This window comes from Anthonomus grandis, chromosome 11 (assembly GCF_022605725.1).
Source record: "Anthonomus grandis grandis chromosome 11, icAntGran1.3, whole genome shotgun sequence".
Classification (NCBI taxonomy): Eukaryota; Metazoa; Arthropoda; class Insecta; order Coleoptera; family Curculionidae; genus Anthonomus; species Anthonomus grandis.
This window is the reverse complement of record NC_065556.1, coordinates 12,045,423-12,060,506: the sequence shown is the minus strand read 5'-3', so window position 1 is coordinate 12,060,506 and position 15,084 is coordinate 12,045,423. Positions and strand designations below refer to the sequence as shown.

At 31.7% G+C, this 15,084-nt stretch overlaps 1 protein-coding gene across 2 annotated transcripts in view; it reads right to left on the bottom strand.

Annotated features, from left to right (window-relative positions):
* LOC126741886 (uncharacterized) overlaps positions 1 to 15,084 on the bottom strand; it is a 154,377-nt gene that overhangs the window by 45,839 nt on the left and 93,454 nt on the right. For both annotated transcript variants that reach the window (XM_050448352.1, XM_050448351.1), the window contains exons 6-7: positions 6,674 to 6,900; positions 2,433 to 2,684 (exon numbers count right to left, since the gene is read on the bottom strand). In XM_050448352.1, coding sequence (XP_050304309.1) covers positions 2,433 to 2,684; positions 6,674 to 6,900 — 479 coding nt within the window. The remainder of the gene's footprint in view (positions 1 to 2,432; positions 2,685 to 6,673; positions 6,901 to 15,084) is intronic.

Genomic DNA, 15,084 nt, shown 5'->3' with positions numbered 1-15,084 from the left:
AATTCACTATATTAAACTACATACAAAACAAATATTAATAAGGACTGTTCAAAAGATGGATTAAAAAGGTTGTATTTTTGGAGTAGCTGCCTACTGGAGTTATCTATTATTGTTATTTATTGTTAAAAAAGTAATTAATTTTTCTGTCATTATGGCGTCCATCCGTCCAAATATCATTAACTTTAAAAACGTTGCAAAAGCGTTTAGAAAGTTAACGGGTAGTTACGTTGAGACAACCAAAAAAATCTCTTTCAAATTGGTGTAAAACGGGGTTGTCTTTACAGTTAAGACAACGTTGCAAATTGCAACGCAACGTTGTCTTAACTTCTTTCGCGTCGAAAAATTGTTAATTGGGTTGTATAAGGTTTGACTTGAACATTTAAACCTACTATACAAGAAAGTTGTAGGGCATTAATAATGCCTTTGGCTAATTTAAGATTAACAAGTCTTTTTGCCGAAATATCTGGAAGAAATTTTCTTGTGAATTGGTGATCAAAGAATTTTAATTAGAAGTGGTATTTTGTAACCAAATTGGTCAAGTGCTAAAGAAAACTATTTGTTTCTAGCCAAGGTTTCGAATCATATTTCATTCATCTTCAGGGATCGAAGTCGTAATTTACTACTGAGTAGTTAACATTAGTAAGTTTTCTAGTCTACCGGTTTGTTCACATCATTATATATTTTATAATTTTTTTAATATAATACCTCCTCTACGTAACCGCCCTTTAACTGTAATATTAACCTTCTTATAAATGTGAGATGTACTTTTTTAATTTAATGAGAGAGAACTTCGACTGCGAGCCCTAAAAATTAATTAAATAGAATTCGAAACGGGTAGGCTATGGCTAGGAACAAATAGTTTTCTCTACCAATTGACCAATTTACCTACGAAATACCACTAAATTCTAATATCTGAAAAATGTTTGCTGTACTTTCTTTATTATATCTAGTAAATTTTGACAAAGGGGAGACCAGAATACTGAAAATCCAGAGAAAGTTCAAGATTTGATCTAACCAAAGGCACGACAGGAGCTTAAATTGTATAGGAGTCTATAAATGCGAAATGTATCTGCTTATAGCACTCAATACTTATACGTTAAACTCTAAGCTCAACGAACCATTATCTCAAATTCTTAGAAACTTACATATTGTTATTGGGTTAGGGCTCATCAAATTTATACGAGGCGTTTAGTTTCATTAAACCTCTATAAAAAGATATGCAGCAATATCTCAAAAGATATGTATCAATCGCTCTTAGACCAACATTTTTCAACTGCTCGATCTTTATGTTAATTTTTAGGTAATCGGAAAACATACTTACAAGACCAGAAGTAATTACATCTTTAATAACATTCACGAATAGATTGAGCAGTAGAGAAGTGCAGTGAGAATCCTTAGGTACTGAGACTCCATTAAAGGACTCTTATGTATATTAATTTCTCTTTTAAATTACTTTTTAGTGATATAAGGTTTGAAGTCATGAAGGCAAGTGTTCTCGCTATAGCAATAGCCTAAAGTTAACTTTATCAAAGGCCTTAGAGAAGTAAATCAATGTGAACCTTTTTTTCTCCAAAGCCTTTGATTTTACCAAGCTATTATTTTTTGAATTAAAAAACCTTCGGGCAAGAAAAAATAAAATATAATGCCTGGAAGAATTGCCTTCAATAAAGTCTAACGAAATTTTTTCCAATTACTTAAGGCAGAATTGACTGACTAGAAAATTATATTTAGCTTCTAATAAAAGGCGACAGATAGATTTTCTCTTATGCTGCTTAAGCGCCTTTGGCTTGTCGTTGATTATAGGTTTTTTATTAATTAAATACAACGTTTAAGATTTTTTATTTTTTTGACAAAATAAAAAAAAGGCTATATTAACAAAAACACCTTTAAATAATTAAAAAAAAATCAGAATCAATGGCTTGGAGTAAAAATATAAATTGCTTTAAAAATAAGTTAAAGAGATTAAATTTACATACTATATATTCTAGCAAGAAAAACTTATATTATTAATATAATTAATTTACTTTAAATCAAATACTCTAAGAAACGTTTGTCAATTACAACTATCCGCGAAATTAATAAATATATTCTAAACTTGTAAGCATTATATAAACAGTTTAAAAAAATGCAATTGGACCTAAAAAGCCATTATCTCGATGTGTATCTTCTCTTACAAAATCATGTTTCCATAAACTAAGATGTCTCATATTATCAAGCCATTTAATTTTTTTTACGTCTGCACGTGCTTTATCTACCTTACCAATCATCAAACAGATCTGATGAGAAAGTTAATTTCAGACACATTAAGAACTAAAGAAGCTACTTGCTTGTGACCGGCATTTGATGGACGTGCTTACGTTTTATCTAGATTTCTACCATAAATGCGAATTTTACTTTTATGCCGTTTTAAAGGAAAACAAACAATTATTTACCTGAGAAAGAAATTACGGTGTTCACGTTAACTGGATGGACAGGTTCACCATCGGTGGCAATAAGAGTCAACGTGTGTCCCTGGACTGTTAATTGAGCAGGACAGACTGACGCCAAGGAGTTGATCATACGGAATCTGTACCGTTTTCCGGGAGTCATCGTGAAAATTTCCAAGGGGGTGTTGGTCATGAAACCGGTATTGGGATCACGGAATTGACCTTTTCCGTTGATGAGTAAATTTTCAGGATCTTGACCTGTAATAAAATAATATGTTTAAGCCTTGATCATTAGTAATTATTATTTAGGACATAATATTGCCAAGATAAAGGCTAAATATAAAATTCTAAAATATTATGCCCAAAGTTACATATCTTAAATATAAAAAGTATATGCATGCTGTGCATTTTATTATGGATTTGAGACTTTTTTCTTGACAAGCTAAGAACCCAACTAATTTAAATTAGATCCTTATTACCTATTTTTTACTATTGTTGATAAGGGAAACATTTATTATTTATTAAGGTAGTAAAAAATCATATGTAAAAAAAATAAAAAAAAAAAAAATATCGATAAACATATTATAAGCTTAATTAAAATAAATTAATATAAAACTATACATACTAATACTTAGGTAGTAAATGCTTTTAATAAATTGTAACATAAGTAAATGATCTATGCAAACGTTGACGAAATAAAGATGACTGTCGCACTTAACATAATCATATGCTAAAATATGCTCTGGTACATATGTAGGTATAGTGTGGAGGCGACGGAGAATCAAAATTAAGTTCGGATTGAAACTTTCGCATTTGAGTTAAAATAATTTGTAAAATTATCTTAAAGAAAAATGATTACAAAATTCCTTTTCTGTTTAAATTTTTTTCCACGATATTTTCCAATTTGCATTCGATAACCATTAAATAAGCAAAAAGTATAATGCTTTGACTTTTATGGATTAAGCATCCTTTATGTTGAAGACAATAGAGATACTATTGGACCAATATTGGATCGTACTAGTCTCAGGATGAAAGTATTATCCATCAAACCGTTGCATGGACTTCAATTCGCCTATCAGAAGAGTAGGCGAATTGAATTATGGCGTAAAACAGTTGAGGATCTCAAAAAGACCTTATAATCTAAGGAAATAGTATACTTCATGGACATTAAAACTTGCAATAAAAACAGCATTCTCTAATAGAAAATCTCATCCAGCCATAGGAAGATGGGTCAGCTGCATGCCGAACCAAAGATCGATTTGGGCCTCACTTCGATTCATGGATCTCAGTGTCACTCCGGTTAAAGGATGCTCACAGGGCGGGATACTATCTCTTCTTCTATGGTTTGTATTAGTGAATGATCTGAGCAGACTCCTTAATCGAAGAAGGCCTAAGACCATCAGTTGTGCGGTTGATATCTACATAATAATCAAGAGAAACCTCGCAGGAAATAATTGCAGAACAGATGCAAGATGTCCTAAACACGACATGTGAATGGTGCATCTTGGGACTATCTATAAACTCGGCGATGACGACCATTGCACCATTTACGAGAAAAGGGGTGATTAACGTCTCCAGTCTCTGGATGTGCGGTATCGAGATCGTTTTCAGAAGAGAGTGAAATATCTGGGTTTCGTCTTGTATAGAAAACTCATGTGGGAACCGCACCTCGAATCAGTACTGGAAAGGGCTACGAGAAACCTTTGGACGGGAAGAGAACTACTTCCGAAATCCTGGGGATTCAGCCCCAAAATGACCTAAAAGATATATACACAGATGGTGAAACCCACCGTGCTATATGAGGCTCTGGTATGATGGAGTAAAACCGAGCAGAAGACAGTCCGACAGACCATATCGAGACTGAGCAGGCTACAATCTCTATCTACAGGAAGAAAAATTTGGGCAACCTTACTGGTTATCTGTAGATCATGAGGGGAATCTGGCTAATGCTTGATATGTCTCAAGCAGGCGACCATAGGGACCCGGTAAACTATTTCTATAAGAAATACAGGGTCTTCTTCGCTACAAGGGAAGAACGGTACGCAAACCGAAGGTGGTTACAGGATGGATTGTAAATGTGGTATACTAATGTATGAAATACGCTCCAAGGGCAGGAATAGCAATACTGAGTAAGGATACAACAATTTTTCAAGCGGAACTATATGCGATATTGGAAACTGTGGAAATCCTATTCGGAAGAAAACACAGGGAAATACGGATTAAGATATTCTCGGATAATCGGTTCTTAGGGGCCTGAGCGGCTGCACATACAGGTCCAGGCTACTACTGGAACACATCAGACTAAATGATCTAGAGACTCGAAATCAGATAACTCTAGTCTGGGTACCAGGGCACGAAGGGCACACTGGGCACTACTACGTAAGAAAAAAACGGCCTAGGGGAACGTTATTAAAGCCACACGATTTTTTGGTTTCAACGGTCTCCTTAAAAAAGAGCTCGTGAAGACATCGTCCAGGACAATACGACATTGGAATGGCACCGATGGGTTGGTTAACTTCAAAAAAATCCTAAACTTCGACACTAAGAGTGCGGATTTTGCTCTAAGATTGGACAGAAAAAGTTTAAGGACGCTGGTAGGGGTGCGCACAGGATACTACACCTGCGGCCGCCTATACAGAATGGGCTAATCTGACACAAACATTTGCAGATTCTGCGGTGAGAAAGAGGTGTCAATGGAACATTTGATTGAAAATTGTGGAGCATTAGGCCACAGGAGATACAGGATTTTACACACATATACGCTAAGTACTGAGGATCTGCTGACGCTCCCACTGAAGGATCTGATCCTGTTCGCAAACTTATCAACTAGATAGGGACATGGGAAGCACGATAGATTAACAATAGTCGCCGTGCAGACTACATTTTATTACATTTACAATTACTTTGTGAAGAAATTTTTAGTTTGCGTGATAATTTACCTGCAGCTATAAGTCACGCTTAAATTATTAAAAGACTTATGGTAAGGGAAACTTTTGAAATATACGTTTCGAAGAACTCGTTTAAAAGTACACTAATTAAATTATTTATAGATTAATTTGTAATATTTTCTGAAAAATTAATAATATTGGCAATGGTGGTTGCATAATTGGAGAGGAAGTTTGATAAGGCTCATAATTTACAAAATAATAGAGATTACTTAATAAACTTTAAATGAAAATTAAAATAAATAAATAAACATTACTGTATATTTTGCATAAAATATATTTATTATAGGTGGCAATAGTCTTGGCAACATGTCTGGTAAATTTTCTTTATAGGTAAATAAATACTGATGCATTAATGTAAAAGAGCAATGCATAAGCTATATCTTAAGTAAGAGAGAGAACGACAATGTTTCATCAAAGGAGAGGGGAAGCTCTATCATTCTTTTTTTAACTTTTTGATATCTGTACCCAAGACCTAATTTCGCGTATAAACGCGTATAGTGGATTTTTCTATTTTAGACTTTACGAAACGTTGATAAAAATATTAAAGTTATAAACCATTATAAAGGGAATACAATAATTCTTTCAAATTTTAAATTTTTTATGTAGTTCCCCGTATAAACATCGGAAACAAAGAAAAATTTTAAACCTCTGTAAACGCAATTTTATTAATCACAAAAATGCGGAAATTTTATCTAGTTTAAATAAAATTACATCTAATATAAGTTAAGGCAAATATCTGCCTTAACTCAAAATACCTTTAGATTTTAAATATACAATGTCAAGACTAATCTTGCAAATTTGTATTGTATTTTTTTCCATTAACTCTGCCAATAACAAATACAAAATTTGCAAGTGATTTAAAATCTTAGACCTTATATGATATATCATAAGATTCTTTAAAGAGGTTATCAACTTTTCAACTATTCTTCTGGATTTTTTTCAAAATTACCCTGATTAATCTTCAAACACTTAAAAACGTGTCTCGCTAACGATGTTAGCATCTTCAGAAGAAAATTAAAACTGTTTTAACCAGTTTTTATCTTCTAAATCTACAGAACATATTATTCAATTTTAAGTTTACTTCTACCAACATCCAATTTCATTCTCAAGTTTTCTCTTCTTTAAAAATGCTTCCCATATCACGCAATATTGACCAGGTTTCAATACATAAAAAGGTATAGCCTACTTATTCCTCTTTTTTTAACTAAACTAGCACCCTTCGGGAAAAAATGGTTTCATATTTCTTTGAGCTATAATAATAGACAGCATATTAAATGATTTATATAATAATGATCTTACCGGTGTTAACAGCCAATCTACCAGGGAATCTCTCGGCAGCATCTTCGTGCATCCAATCAGAAAGCAAAATAACGTGAGTAGTCAAATCAAAATCGTATAGATGACTGTTCGGATCCCTATTTGGAGGTTGTCTGATTACAATACTTCCGTATATACCATCCATTTTTTGAAGACCAGTGTGAGCATGCCAAAAGTGGGTACCCGCATTTCCGGCAATCCATTGATACCTGGAAGTGCATTCATTATATTTAAAAAGCGTTCAACCGAAAAATAAATATTATGTTCTCATAAATCGCTAGGCGAGAAAACAGCAATTAAAATCTAATTTAAACTCACATAACCGCATTTAAATTCATAAAATCGCACCTATACTCGTCTTATACAACACGGGAGCACAACATTTAACTGTATGTTCGTTCTAATGTGCCTAATTTATTTGCATAATTTTTATGAGGAAACTAAACTGAAGTAAATTTCTTCGGTTACCTCGGTTGGTAATTGGCGTTACGTCTAGTACCACATGCACTTTTGACACTTTCTTCCTTATTACAATAAAAAATGTGTGTTTTCCAGTGATGTGAATTAGTCGAGTTATAATATTAATGTTGCCTTGGAATAATAATGATGTAATGGTTGTGATAAAACTGGTAAAATTGCAAAAAAGGAGGTTAATAAGTATAGGACAAAAAAAGAATTGTTTTAAAATTCTGAAAGGTTACTACATAATAACCATTTTTTTTTAAATTTTTGATACATGCTCTGATTAATAAATTAAGCCTATTAGCATTTTCAAATAAATTTAAATTATTACTTCGGCGTAAGATTAAAGAAAATTATTGAGCCCATTTATTCTAAATATGTATACTAAAAATGAATGTATAATCAGCCATTGTAAACATAATAATATTCTACGAATATCTGTTTCCAAGTATATAAAGTTTTTGATAATATTATAAGTACTGGATATTGTAAATGCTGTAAACGGGACGCAAAATAAGTGGTCTGAGCATACGTCGTTTGCAAAGTTACTAAATTAAAACTTAAATTAAAATGTTATAAAAGCATAAGCCTACGGCATAATATTGTTAAATTACTAATTCTACATATTCATTGGTAACATGCCTACTGTATTGATATGGTAGAACGGTGAGAAATGTAAATTTTATGAATGATAGATACATATTTAAAGAATATGCTGTATCATGTTTTTAATATATTAACAGAGGAATATTGCATAACACTAGAAGCACACTAAGGGAGTACGAATTGATATATAATGAAATATTTTTAATAAGTTTCTTAAATGTGGAGTCATAAAAAAACTTAAAATAAAACATGTAAAAAACCTATTTAATTAAAAATTTGAGTCTGAGAGCAAAATTTCTCACTGATCTTTGGATTTTGGTGAAAGCTGGAACCAAAAAAATTATTTTCACGTATGACTTTACACAAGAAAAAATACTTGAACTTCATTTTACTCTTATTAAATGTTAAGTAAGGGTTTTTAAAGGGTTATCAGCCCTTGGCCTTAAAAAACCTTACAGCTTATAGTCAAAATTATCATAGCCATTCAATAATAATTTAGAAATTAATAAAGTTTTTTTATAGCAAATATCTGCAATTTATAGCAATATCTTTTTTACCTCTCATTAACTGCCATATTATTTTAATAGATTTTATGTAATATTCACCACGATATTGATTATTAACTAATAAAATTTATTTTTATATAGAATTTTATACTAAAATGCTTTAAAGATAGTGTAATTTAATTTTTGTATAAATAGAAATCTCTTTAGAACACATAATATGCCGAAAATATTTATTTAATTATATTTTTCCAAAAAAATATGTCTGCTTCTTCTTATTTAACATGTTTTATATGCATATAAAAAAATTACATAATATTTAACAATCGAAAGAAAACTTTTCCAATAAATAATTATAAAATAAAATAATACTTTTTCCTGTTTTCTCATACATACGACGATTTGCATATGCAAAAGATTTATTTGGAAGAGTTATAATAAAAAAACGCGGGTTTAGAATAAAAAACAAATTAATATTCTGCATAACTTAAATGACTATGAGAGCCTGATTACTATTTATATGATTTACGCCAGCGTGTCAAAATTTGATTTAAAGTAATGATATTATTAATGGACCAGTGAAAAATTCAAGGTGCAGTTCTGATACTAGACTAGATCTGATTAAGGTGAACTTATTATTATGAACAAATTGTATCCGCTTAGTATTTAACTTTTATTCCAAAGAAATTCAGTGCTCAATTTTTGCTGTTGAGCTCAACTAGAAGAAACATTTTTAGCAGGGTGATTTTTAACTTGATATTTTTTTTTTAACTGTGTATAGAACTCGGTAAAATATACATTTTTTTCAAATAACTTTTTTCGATACACTCGAAAACAAGGGACATACAGAATAAAAAAGTGAATATGGGTTTGTTTTTCATCGTCTGTTTATGTTTAGTTTTTGCTCGAATTTTTGTATTATCGATCACGCATTATACCGATCAGTTAGTCTTAGACACTTTTGGTATATTGTTGTTAATTTTAAATTTGCAAATCTTTAAAATGGCACATCGTTATGAAAACAATGAACTTGTGGATATGTTGCTTATTTATGGAGATTGTCTTCAAAGTGCTGCTGCTGCTTCGATATTATACGCAGACCGCTTTCCTTTGCGGAATCATCCTACACCCAGAAGTTTCATAAATCTTATTCAACGGGCTAGGGATACTGGCGATTTACGGGAACATCGTGGAGGGCATGCAGGAAGAGGAAGGAGACCTGAAAATGTTCATAGGGAAGAACAAATTTTATATCTCATCGAAGAAGATCCAATAACAAGTACTCGAGTTGTTGCAGGGCAGGTCGGATTAAGTCAAACAAAAGTATGGACAACATTGCGCGAGAATCAATTTAATCCCTTTCACGTTCAACGTGTCCAAGCGCTACTACCTGAAGACTTCTCCCGCAGAGTTTAGTTTTGTGAATGGTTCCTACAACAACATGAAAATGATCAACATTTTTCGAACAAAATTTTAGTCATGGACGAGGCAATATTCACCCGAAACGGAATTAACTATTTTTGAAATACCCATGTTTGGCTGTTGATAATCCCCATGCAATTCGCAGAACCAATTTTCAACACCGCTTTTCTGCTAATGTGTGGGCAGGAATTGTGAATGGGATACTTGTTGGACCATTTATCTTACCAGATCGTTTGACGGGCGCTGTTTATTTAGAGTTTTTGCAAAATAATCTGCCTCTTTTGTTAGAAAACGGGCCACTGAATATCAGGCAAGCTATGTGGCTCCTGCAGGATGGAGCACCTGCCCATTTTAGACGAGAAGTGAGCGAATTTTTGGATATAAGTTACCCAAATCGGTGGATTGGCCGAAATTAATGGACTAGTTGCATGGCCACCAAGGTCGCCAGACCTAAATCCGTGTGACTTTTTTTGTGGGGGTATATGAAAAGTTTAGTTTTCAAGACGCCTATCGACACACAAGAAGAACTAATAGCACGTATTGAGCAGGCTGCGGCAACAGTTAGACAAAAACCGATTTCTCTATTGCGTGCCTTTACGGAATAGTGGTTACCTCGAGCAAATCGTTGTGTTGAAGTTAATGGTGACAACTTTGAACAACTTATTTAAATTAGAGAGGACCGTATTGGACTTATTTTTGGCAATGCAATTTTTTTATTTTTCGGTTTTTTGAATAAAGTTATTTGAAAAATTTTTTTATTTTACCGAGTTCTATACACAGTTAAAAAAAGTATCAACTTAAAAATCACTTTGTATATTGTTAAATTAATATTGTTCTAAATCCAGTAAGGAACCAAAATCTAGGATGTCTGCTAATGAACACATTTATTTAATGTCAAAGGTGAATTGATTATTTGTGAACCATTAACCAATATTTTTAAGCCCTGAACCTTACATACGACTTAAGTTCATATAATTTGTAGATCATACTAAATGCTATTTTAACTGTATCTGAGACATAATAAATCTCCTACTTCTAAATATTACTACGCAATATGTAAATGTTTTTTTTTCAACTAAACTATTCTTCATGCATCCCACATTAGTTTTACTAGCAAACAAGTCCTCTATAGTATCAATATAAATAATTTCAATAAAAAGTGTCAAAGTCAAAATAAAATTAATGATCTTAAAAATTTCAATTCATCTAGTAATTTTATATTCTACTATAGATGTGGGTAGTTGTAGTTTAGCCTAGCAGGTATACATCATCATTAGGCTAAGTTTTAAGAATGACCATTTTAGAAAGGTAAAAATCAGGTCAATAATAAAATTGTTATATAGTTAAGTTAAAAATAATTACATATATTGCAGAATTTTCAAGGTGAGGGATCATGTAGGAGTCGAGCAATTTTCGTTAGGTTAATTTGTCATATTCCAGATTGCCTTGGGGAGAATAAAGTCATTCATGATGCATTTAGTAATTAAATTTATTGTGTAATATTTCACTGTATACTTATATTAGAAATGCAGAACTTGTGGAATAGGCCAGTGTCGGTAAAAATGAATATATTAATGTTACATAAGAACATGATTCCTAAAAAATATATGTATTATAGCATTATTAATACGTCATTAATAACCAATTTATTGATGCTGCTTTTACTTTTTTCTATTAATAATTTAAACAAAAATACCATAAAGCATGACCAAAGTGAAATAACTTTCAAATCCTATAAATAAAATAAAGTGATTGTGTGTATGGTTAGCACCTTTATTACCTTCCATCTAGGGAATAAGGTCTACGATCTAAAGTTCAAAATTTAACTAGTGTAAAAAAAATAATTAAATAAGATAAAATGAGAATATTCAATCATAATTTATTAAAATAATTTTTACTATAGATTCAATAGTTTATTAAGCACTAGTCAATAATTTGTGTTTAACCTTTGTCTATTACTATGTGTTTCAAGTGTTGTTATCTGAACAGTATGATTTCTTTTCTCTTATTTTTAACACCACGTATGGGCTGTGCTACATGTTCATCGTCCAAAAAGAATTATAATTCTATAATTTACATTTCCCCGAAATTAAATTATTTTTTTATGTAAATTTTTTTGGCGTTTAACATAAAAATTCTGACTAACTGTGCATGGAGCCATATGACAAGAATAATTTTGTGTCCATAATAGCACTTTTTTTAGCAAAATGATTTATATGAGTGAGATTTTCGTAAAAATGTTTTTTTTGCTTTAAAGGAACCGTCATAAGTTTAACTGTTTTTATAGCCAAAATAGGGTACATCCTGTATCGGATAGCGTTTTCTTTTTTTACGTTTTAAACGTTTGACGGTGGTTTATGTTTAAAAGACTTTTTAGTTGTTTCAAGCACATTCCTTTTTATATTTATTATTAGTAAAAAATTAGTATCATTTTTGAATTTTAGAATTTAACGCATCATACAGCATATGCATGGCATAATATGTCTAAACAATTTGCCTTTGCCTTTTGACCTGAACAATTGTCTGTACTATGTACTGTATTTTGCCTTAACTATATTAAGGTAAAATGAGGGGGATTATTTTCGTCAGTGGTTGGTTCGCATAAAAAATAAAACCAGAACATGCAAGTTTAATGCCTTGCTGGATGACATTTTAAAGGCCAGGTTTCTGTTAGGGTTTGGGAGTCTATACTTGACCGCGTTTGAAGGATATTGTTGACGTGGCATTGAACAAAGAAGTGGCTTTGTTAAATACTTAACGGTTGGATCAGAATGTAAACTATTTATATATCCAATCAAGAAATAAACAGTATTTAAGACCTGAAACTTCTAAGGCGGGAGGGTCAGGCTCTTCCATGTTCAACGAAGGTCAACGAGAGATGGAGAAGGACCTTTATGTATTTTCTGGGCAGAAATAAATTTACTGTGTTCTGACTATAAACCATTATTAGTATTCTTGGAAGAGAATAAAGGTAAGTATTCCTCAAATTGCCGCAAGAAGGTTACAAAGATGGGCATTTTTTCAAACTAGATTTAATTATACCTTTCCATACGTAAAGGGCTTTTAAAATGGAGGTGCAGATGGACTGTCGAGATTTCCGTTAAAGAGTTCAAAGAAAGGTTTCTCAGAGAACGGAAAGTTAGATTATGATTATTTTAATTTTTTGGTTGTGCCATTAGTGGAGATCAGATTGACAGACTATTTGATGTACCACTTAGTGGAGAGCACATTAAGAAAGAACTTCAAAAAACTCTTAGTAAGGTTTTTAGATATACTAGAGATGGCTGATCAGAGGTAGTTTTAGAGGAGGACTTAAAACCATTTAGAAGAAGACATTTAGTGTAGTTTTAGGGTAATAATTCCAACAAAATTCGGAGATCAGTTATTAACAGATTAATTCATGGGGCTCATAATGGTATGGTAAAAATGAAGGCATTAGCTAGACAATATTTTTGGTGGCCTAATCTGGATGGTGATATCGAGCAGTATGTAAGAAATATCGAGGCATGTATAAAAGATTTTACATCAAATAAGGTACCATTTATTAAGTTTGATAAAGATAAATATGTTTTAGATCGCATGCATATTGATTTTCTTGGTCCTTTGATAAATAAGAGATTTCTGATAATTTCGGATGCATATTCAAAATAGCCTGAATTTTATGAAATGATATCAACAGGTTCTTCAAAAACAATAGAGAAACTACGGGATTGTTTTGTTAGGTTTGGACTACCTACTTATTAGTCACGTGGTGTTATTAGTCACCATGGTCTTCAATTCGTTAGTGAAGAATTTGAAGCTTTTTGTCATAACAACAGTATTTCCTACGACAAATGGCGCAGCAGAAAACGCAGTTAAAAAAAATTAAGACATTCGTTAACTAAATATTTAACAGATAAGGTGATTAAACATGAAAGTATCTAATAAATAACTTAATCAGTAAATTTATTTTTTCGTATTCCACACTGTACTACGGGTGAAATGCCGTCCAAATTGATGTTGAACAAAAAAGTTAAAAGTCGTCTACATTTTATAAGCAGTTCTAAAAGGGATAAGCCTAGGAAAAATCAAATGAAATACTTCCATGGGCATAGAATTTCTTTTTAAGTTTTTGGAGAGGGCGAAATAGTTCACATGAAAGATTATAGAAATCCTAATAAACCCTTGTGGGTAAAACCGGTGATAATCAGTAAACTAGGTGAGAATATAAAGTATTTCTGATAGGAGTGATGATTTGTTTACTGATAATAATAGTGGTTAGCATTTAGATTATCAAAATAATGTTTAGGAAACAAAATTTACAAATAAGATTAACGTTAAGGAGGATGAAGAATGTAATGGTTGAACCTACAAATAATCTTGAGTCGGTAATTAAAGAGCAAACAGAAAAAAAACAACAGCTCATTAGCCCTAAGAAAGAAATTAAACCACCTGATCATTTAAATTTGTAGTTTGAGCTAAGAAGGAAGGAATCTAATATCGTTCAGTGCAATGCTTGGTGTGATACAACTATCACGCCATAGTCGATACTATGTGTATACAGCTTAAGATAGCGACTTGGCAACGTTGGTTGTTATACTGTTTGTGGTTATGTATCACTATTAGCTTTATGGGGTTACACATGTATTCATAACTTTGCTATAAATAAAACTATTTTTAATTAGCAAGAATGTGTTGTTAATACATTACATACTGGGAAATTTCTGCCCTCTCAAAACTGTTTGCTTATTGTCAAAAATATTTTGTAATGGGGTATATTAGGAAACCAATGTCAGTACTTTCTACTTGCTCCATAATGTACCATAGGCTAATAATAATTCAGTTGCAATAACCAGAAATAAAAAGCGTATCTGCATAGTTCTGAAAGGAAAATCGGTACGGCATTTTTAATACGTACTTACACTGAAAACTGAAATCAGATTTGATATTTTAATACGCTTTGAGTAACGTTTATTTAAGTGACATAGCACAATCACATTGGTTTTTAAAACAATTATGAAACAAAACCGACACCATAAAAATAAAGTAAGATTCTATCGCGTGTGCGAAATTAAATCTGTTTATTTACTGTAGCATATGCTATACTTGGTGTTTTTGCCTTAAAAAGTTAAGTTTACTTGATGCTCGCAAAATTTAAGCTTAATCATATGAAACACCTTAAATATTTGAACACGCTTTTAGTCATAAATAAAAACGAATTAAATGCCATAGAAATAGAATGCATAATATGCAAATATTGTTAGGGATCAAATTGGTAGCTCTCGTGCTCTCTCCTTCTTATAGTTTAAATTAAAGCAATAAAATAAACTATTTTTTATTGCGAGTGATTTATTAATAAAACGTGTTGTCTATTAGATAGTTTAAATCTCGTTTAAACTGGGACCTGTCATCCATCATATT